This window comes from Argentina silus (assembly GCF_951799395.1).
Source record: "Argentina silus genome assembly, chromosome: X".
NCBI classification, from domain to species: domain Eukaryota; kingdom Metazoa; phylum Chordata; class Actinopteri; order Argentiniformes; family Argentinidae; genus Argentina; species Argentina silus.
Genome location: NC_139653.1, coordinates 14,142,334 through 14,151,067, shown reverse-complemented (window position 1 = coordinate 14,151,067; position 8,734 = coordinate 14,142,334). Strand labels below are relative to the sequence as shown.

The window sequence follows — 8,734 nt, the reverse complement described above, 5'->3', positions numbered from 1 at the left end:
GGGTGCTGGGCACCTACAAAACACCTGATACAGATGGCCTTATTTTACTAGATTGAGGCCAGTTCAGGCTACACATCCAGGGGGTTTCACAGGTGCAGGGTACAGTATATGAAACACAATGAGAATACACTATTCAGATGCTTTAAGAGATTTACTATAGCAATGTGTCCACTATAACAGGTCTTTAGCGGCCACTAAGTGATATAACCAGGGAGACAGGAACTAAGTGATTAGGTATAGTTTGAGAGATGCCGGTATTGATATAGGTCTGAGAGAGAGATGCTCAGTGAGGTCATAAGTTGTAGTACTCTAAAACTCTATGATCTGCTGACTTTACTGCCCCCTAACCCCCCCTTTTTGTGCCTAAAAAGTAGCAGTGTTCCTCCCCTGTGACCCTCTTCTGTCCCTTGACGCACATTCTGTTGTCCTCTGTGGCTCAGTTGGTAGAGCATGGCTGTTACGGCCCCAGCCGCCGCCGCCGCCCGTGTATGTCTCTTGTTGTGCTATCAAGCAGGCTGGGCACTACAAGATTCCTAACCAACACTTAGGTTGTGGGTTTGATTCCTGCTGGGACCATATATACTGAAATGTATGCACTCACTGCAATGTAAGTCGCTTTGGATAAAAGCATCAGCAAAATAGCATATATTATTATTATATTATATTACATTCTCTGAAAAAGAATTTTCCTAAACAGTGTTTACCAGGGTAGCACCTCTGGCCTAAGTAAATAAAAGGAGAGATAACTGAGGATCTGGGGGTCTGGGGGTCGGGGACTGGGGGGTCTGGGGGTCTGGGGGGTCTGGGGGTCGGGGACTGGGGGGACTGGGGGGACTGGGGGTCGGGGACTGGGGGGTCTGGGGGTCGGGGACTGGGGGGTCTGGGGTTCAGGGACTGAGAGTCTGGCTGTGTCTCTATGCTGCTGGGGGTCTGGCTGTGACTCATTACCTACACCCTGTTCTATACAAACAAATCCTGACTTCTCACCTCTGATACACACTGAATCCTGGGCAGAGAGCTTAGAGATAGAGACGGTCAAACATACAGTATGAAGGTACAGAGAAAGATAGACACACACTATATATATATATATAAATATACACACTCACCGGCCACTTTATTAGGCACACCTGTTCAACTGCTTGTTAATGCAAATATCTAATCAGCCAATCACATGGCAGCAACTCAATGCATTTAGGCATGTAGACATGGTCAAGATGACCTGCTGAAGTTCAAACCGAGCATCAGAATGGGGAAGAAAGGTGATTTAAGTGACTTGGAACGTGACATGGTTGTTGGTGCCAGACGGGCTGCTCTGAGTATTTCAGAAACTGCTGATCTACTGAGATTTTCACGCACAACCATCTCTAGGGTTTACAGAGAATGGTTCGAAAAAGAGAAAATATCCAGTGAGTGGCATATATATATACTGTACAAAGTTTCTCAAACAAAGAATTTGTGTTTGAGATTCTGGAGGTGTCTCCTTGCATTACAGCAAGCATTACAGCTGTGTACATTAATGTGTGCATCACGGGAGAGAACCCTGAATGACTCAAGTGTTGTTTATCAACACAAGTAAATCATTCACACACGCACACACATGCACATACACACGCACAAAGTAATCCCTCCGCAGACAACCAAATAAACCACAGCTTAAAGAGTCACTGAAAGCACACACATTGTTAAGGGAATCTATATCAGGGCTATATTAAAGCTTTGGATGTTGAGAGTTGTACCACATACTTTAGCTTGGGTCATTACTGTAATTCTGTGTATCCTGATGGTTTGTATACAGTTAAGCAAGGCTACTCACTAGTCACTAACGTCACATGCAATGTTTCTGCTTGCTTGATCCTTGTTTACTCAGATTCTGCATCACACACACTCACACACACACACACACACACACACACACACACACACACACACACACACACACACACACACACACACACACACACACACACAAGATCAGAGCAGAGCCACCACAATGCTTTGTTATATTATATCCTGCCTAATTTCTTCTATATTTTAACAATCAGCTAAGGTGATTTTGTTACAGCACAGTCAATTCCTATGACAAAAATCTAATGTTTTTGTGAAAGGCATTGATCAAAGGAACTTTACTGTATGTTTACGTTGTCAAAATGCATTTTAGGGTAACAGGAAATGTATTGATTAGGAATCAGTGATATTTGCCTTCTTATTCTTTCACTAAGTCAAAATGCTATAGCGTTGTGGGAGAGAGAATACATTTTAGCAATGATGGAACGAATCTCCGCACAGAACAGGGGGAAGAGGAGAACGATATGTGACCATTCCTTATACGCAGCTCTTTACATGTTGCAAATAGCCAAAGGGATATGATGATCTGGTTATTTACACAGCCATCCTAAACATTTATTTTGCGATCATTGTAGGTATCGTATATATTGATATATTGATCGCAGTAATTGCTTCTTTTTTATAAAGAGAAGTCCAAGCGTTTTCTACCTCAGACGGCAAGTTTACCTGACATGGACACAAAAGGAAGCACCAATAACGCTTGATAAGAAGTGCAAACAAGCCCAAAATAATGTGAAGCAATAGTGACAAGGACGCGTACATACATACTAGTTATTAGTTGATAATATTGGACACTACTGTACGCTCAGGCTATGCGCCTTTACGCAATGGTATCCGGTCTGTTCATTCAAGCGTATCCTCCTCCTGCTCCAATACTTAAACAACAATGTTTGGGTCGGCTCGAATTTATGAGAATTGATAGGCTACGTCGGTTTTGGGTTGATTATTGTGGCAGCATTACAGTATGTTTATGGCAAACAGAATGTTGGTGTGGGGCATGGCCGAAGTTGGGAGAAGGGTATCCATGCCTTTATCGCCCTGTGTCCTCTTAAATAGTAGCCTATTAGTGAGACACTTTCAGGCCGGGCCCGCATAAAACAAACCTTCCCACCTTGCTATTCTTCCTTGTTTGGTGCTATGTTTTTTGTCACGTTCCGGTGTGAGTTTCGATAGCATTATCATCACTGAGGAAAGATAGATTTGCGGGAAATCAACGTTCTAGTTAGTTGAAAAATGGCAGAAGTTTTAGGAAATCCACATCAATGCTGTTGGAGCTGCTCTGTCACTGTTAGCCATTGTTAGTGCCATTTTCCATATTGTAATTTAGACTCAGATTTAGATATTATATTTATTTAGTGATTGTTTATTATAGTGATTGCTTAATTGTATTTTATAGTTTTGCATTTTAGTTTGGTATATGTTTAGTGTACATGCATTGCATTGCTTAGAATAACCAGAGATGCATAGGAGTTATGAGTTGCTTTAGAGCGTGCGCTGTAGTACAGAGCTATGACGTAGTGAGCTCGCGCATTGATATAGAGTGAAAACTGTGTGATTTGTATCATTTTGTGAGTATTCAGTAAAGACGGAGCGAACATACCGTTGTTCAACACACTAAACACGCGTAGAGACTCGTTCTTTCCGTCTTAGAGTGGTTAAGTGAATGAATATGTTGAGAAATACTTACCGATCACAAGAAGGGAACTTTAGCCACTACAGCCATTGTTCCACTGACCACGGATAGGGGCCGTTACATTTACTTTTACATAGTAGAGGGTTGTTGCTGCCCATTGTCTTGCATATTCATTTACCTGAAAAGTTCAGATTGACAGGTATACGATGTGACACACAATCATTTTCAACCCTCTGGAGGGGGTATTTAAAGTGGACAAATGGTAATAATATAACATGCAAGCAGCCACACACACATGCATACACACACACACACACAAACACACGCACGCACACACACACAAACACACAGGGTCAATGGACCAGATAATACCAATTGGAGACTTTTGAGAGACATGAGCAAAGGAATGCTAGAGAGTGAATGTTGTAGCCCGTATCTATGGTTCAATGGATCATACACAAACAAACACAGACCTTTCACCTCATGAACCCAATAGTTCTCTGGTCTTAATTTTTCAACATAGCATTGGACAGCAGCCCCCAGCCCCCAACCTCCACCCCAAGGAGTTGCATGTCTTTATAATCCATCTGTAAATCTGAGTTGGCACTGCTGTGTGTGTGTGTGTGTGTGTGTGTGTGTGTGTGTGTGTGTGTGTGTGTGTGTGTGTGTGTGTGTGTGTGTGTGTGTATTTTCACTCCTCTCCAATTGTCACTATTTTTACAGTATTTTCACTCCTCTCCACTCCTTTCCTCACCTCACCTCACCTCTCCTTTCCACTCCTCTCCTCTCCTCCTCCCTCCTTCCTCTCCTCTCCTCTCCTCTCCTCACGTCACCTCACCTAGCTATTCCCCAGTCCTTTTATAGACATTCAGTCTCAGAATCATTGAACAAATAGCAACAACAAGTCTAATTGTACAGATGACATTGATAAGTCCAGACCCAGCCCACTCTATCAACCAAGGGCAGATGGAAGCCCAACACAGCAGGCTCTCACCATCCAGCACCACATCTGGAGCTGGCCAGAACCCCCAGGCCCCAGGGGAGCCTGGCCAGTGCTGCGACCAAACACAGAGCACACATGCTGGGGCAGAGCAGCAGCAGCAGCTGGGCATGCTGGCTTAAGTCCGGAGCTCATATACCCTGAGGGCTATGAGGCTGGTGGTCTATGATCCATGGTGCTCTGGCCCACTGTGCAATCACGGTGTGTGTGTGTGTGTGTGTGTGTGTGTGTGTGTGTGTGTGTGTGTGTGTGTGTGTGTGTGTGTGTGTGTGCGTGTATGGGCCATCACTCCATAAAGCTCTGTTCCAACCTGTCTCTTGTTGATGACACATGTCGCTCTCTTTCTATACACATCACGATCCAAACAATCAGATAAACTCAACATGCACATGGCAGAAATCCCACCTCCGTCATCTCACTACTGTGAAGGGATTCCCAAGCAAACGTGGGCCCGGGGTCAACAGGAGCTAAAGCTTTAGGCCAGGTAGTACTGTTGTAATGTAGCACTGGACAGGGAATCATGCTGTATGTTTGTTCTGTACAGGGAATCATATGTCATATAGAAGGAAAGAAAACATTTAGGCCTACGCTACACTACTCTGAACTACACTACACTGCACACAGATGATAATGTGGTCACTTGTCTGCACGCTGATTGATTTCCAGGTGCATTTAAGAAAACATCGCTTTATTATCGGACATGATGTATGTACAGTCCAGGGGAAGTACAGTCTTACCAAGGCCTGGTCCCCTGAGACTCTATACACACACAGCCAGTGGGCACGTCTGAGACACACACACACACACACACACACACACACACACACACACACACACACACACACACACACACACACACACACACACACACACACACACACACACACACAATAAGGATAAACTTTGATATGTATACTGGGATCATCCCAGCGTTTCCCTAGACAACCATGTGGTCATCATGTCAGGACATAATTCACTGTCACTGGGCCTATTGAAGAAGAGCCGAACACACACTCAGAGAGAGAGACCTACCTCAGCCAGGCTGTCAATCATCTCTTAGCAAAACACACTCCATTTCAACTTCATGAAGGAAACTACAGGAAATTATGGCTATTGAATTAGCAGGATAACAGTCTTAGCATGCACACACACACACACACACACACACACACACACACACACACTCACACTCACACTCACACACACACACACACGTGCACACACACACACACATGTGCACACACACACACACACACACACACACACACACACACACTCAGCAGAGTGGATAACAGTCTCTGCACTCACAAATAATAACATTTGATGACTTTACCAAACTACTTGCTCCCCCTCTTGCTGAAGCATTCAACACACTCACACACCCACTCACACACCTACACCTACACACACACACACACACACACACACACACACACACACACACACACACACACACACACACACACACACACACACACACACACACACACACACACACACACACACACACACACACACACACACACAATCTGAACAGTCCCAACCTGAGCCCTCCTCCCATTCCTCAGAGCCAGTAGAGATCAGTGGTAGTCCCTCAGACCACTAATCTAATTACCTACTGGACCAAAGGAATGGAGGAAAGGAGTTGTTGGGCTATAAAGTATAAACTGAGACGTGGCCAAGGACTATACAATTACTGTATGGTCCAACAAAGCCTCCGTCCACACATACACACACACACACACACACACACACACACACACACACACACACACACAGATGTGGGTAGGGGCCATACAGTATATGGGCCTTGTAAATGTTTTTGCTCTGCTCCAACCACAGAAACAAGAGTTCAGTCTCGTTAATTGGTAAGCTGAGTCGTTTTTGTTTATTCGAAAAGGAAAATGGGTGGTTGGACAGGGTTCCCCTTGTTTTACTTTCATGTTGGTGGTTGTTTAAGGATTGCTGAGGATTTAGAATAAAGCCATTTGTGGATCGCATCACAGTTCAAATCTGCCTGAACCAAAAACACTGAGAGTTGGGGGGTGGGGTTGTACACATTGGGTTGTGTAAGTGCGTGTATGTGTGTCAAGCCTGTTTAGTCTATGTTTTCCCCTAGATAACGAAGCAGTGGTAGTTTTGGACTGAGCCATGGCAGGTTGGTAACTAGACTAGACTATCACTAGAAGTAACTATCACTAGAAGAAGAAGTCTATCACTAGAAGAGTGTCCAATTCTGATGAGGTCTAAGGGGTTTAAAGGATTAGGGTGACCCCTTCGATCATTGTGAGCCAGAGAAGGCCTTAGGGACACACACACACACACACACACACACACACACACACACACACACACACACACACACACACACACACACACACACACACATACACAAACACACACACAAAGCTGATTTTCCAGTGTGTAAACTCAATGTCCCATTACTGTGTACACGGTTGGTTTAAATAGATCAAAGTGAACATGTTCTCAAATGAATCTCTCCTTCTGACAAATACCAATTAGCCAACAAAAACAACTCCCTGGGCTGAAAACCACTGACCTATCCCCTAAACCTACAGAAAACCACTGACCTATCCTCTAAACCTACAGAAAACCACTGACCTATCCTCTATAGCTACAGAAAACCACTGACCTATCCCCTAAACCTACAGAAAACCACTGACCTGGACAGGCAGCATGCATGCCAAGGTGTGTCAATCAGAGGTAAGATATGTATTCTGCATCTTAGAACAGTGTTTCACCCTGGCTAATTTCTCTTGATCTCAAGACTGGTTTGTGGATTTTTGTTTTGGGTGGGACACAAGAACAATTCACAAGACTGTTGCTGGGTCTCCGTTACTCAGACAGAGAGAAAGCCCTCTATTCGCCTATAGTGAAGAAACTAGTGTACTGCAAATCAACTTGAAGGAAAGAAGGAGTCCTGGGCTGTGGTAACATTTACTTGATGAAAAGCCATCTTGTTCAGAAGGTACTGTTCAAGTTAATGATTTGATTATTGAATGATTGATGGCACTTACGGCAGGCTGGCTATTCTGCACCATAGTTTGCGTCTCTGTGTTGGGAGTTGCCTGTAGACACAGATGTATATGCTTAGCTTACCCACCCTCAAATCCTAACCAATTATGAGAAAAACCACAAAGCTGACTGTAGCATGTACCAGCAACCTGATCCTTTTCTTAAGCCTATCCACTAGAGGCCAGTAGACACCAACTCCAGACCTAATATGAACTACGTAGTGAGTATTGCATGGTTTTTGTGAATGAATCAAATAGCATTATCAACAGTAGCAACACTGAGTTAAAGGTAATTGGAATAAATAATTGATTACATATTCCAATAAAACTAGATCTAAAGAGACACTGCCTGGCTGTTTAAATGCCATTAAATATATAAAACAGGTTCTGAGAAATATGTGATCTGACTGGCTAAAACTGCATTATCTCTGACAGTCACGCAGCTGAGAAAGGGGTGGTTAAGGGTTAACATACATGGGCCAACCTGATGGCTTTTCAAAACAAAAAACATGGCCCGACATCTCTCTCACCTCAAGATATGTTACCCCTGTCAGCTGAGCAGTGGAGAACGGTTACACATCCTCAAAACATTGGACAAGAGCTGGACAAAGTAGATAACAATGGTTAATCTAATTCCTCATGCAATCAGCAAAACAGTTAGCAAACATTTACTTTCTTTTCAAAACTTGTGAAAGGTCATATTCACAGCCCTTGTATGTAGGTCTACTATATCTGTACTACATACTTCATTAAATGTATAAACCATGAGTGTGAACTTTGAATGTTTGTGCTGATTACGTCAGACATGTGTGTGTCAGACTGAGGGGCTGTAACTCTTATTTACAGTCTGTAAATTAGGGGTCAGGGTTCAAATAGTTACTCTGATAATTCCAGTGATTTGTTACAGTGAAGAGAGGAGCAGGTTAAGATATGATATACACTAGGTTGGAAACCTAGCTTGGTACACATGGGCTTATGTGTACATTTAATCATAGTCATATTAATGCCAGTGGGAGATTTAAAATTAGAGCAGCACCCATCTCTGTATGCATCATGTACATTCAACCAAATAATGATGAGAATGCATTGAGCCTATTTTGGGTTATAATATATTCAACAAACACCAAGTGTCAACTTCTGCACACAAACTGGATTCGCTGTTCTTTCCCCCTTTGTCTTATTTCTTCATCTAATGTTCAGAGCAGCGGTGACACTCCA

General features: G+C 43.4%; 1 protein-coding gene across 1 annotated transcript in view; it reads left to right on the top strand.

The window, feature by feature from the left end:
- The window catches only part of sfrp5 (secreted frizzled-related protein 5), a gene marked incomplete at its 3' end in the record, with an annotated part of 38,382 nt that extends 33,779 nt beyond the window's left edge, over positions 1-4,603 (top strand). The window contains exon 3 of the mRNA XM_083694590.1: positions 4,443-4,603. Within this exon, the coding sequence (XP_083550716.1) occupies positions 4,443-4,603 (161 nt within the window). The remainder of the gene's footprint in view (positions 1-4,442) is intronic.
- Positions 4,604-8,734: the final 4,131 nt, after the last annotated feature.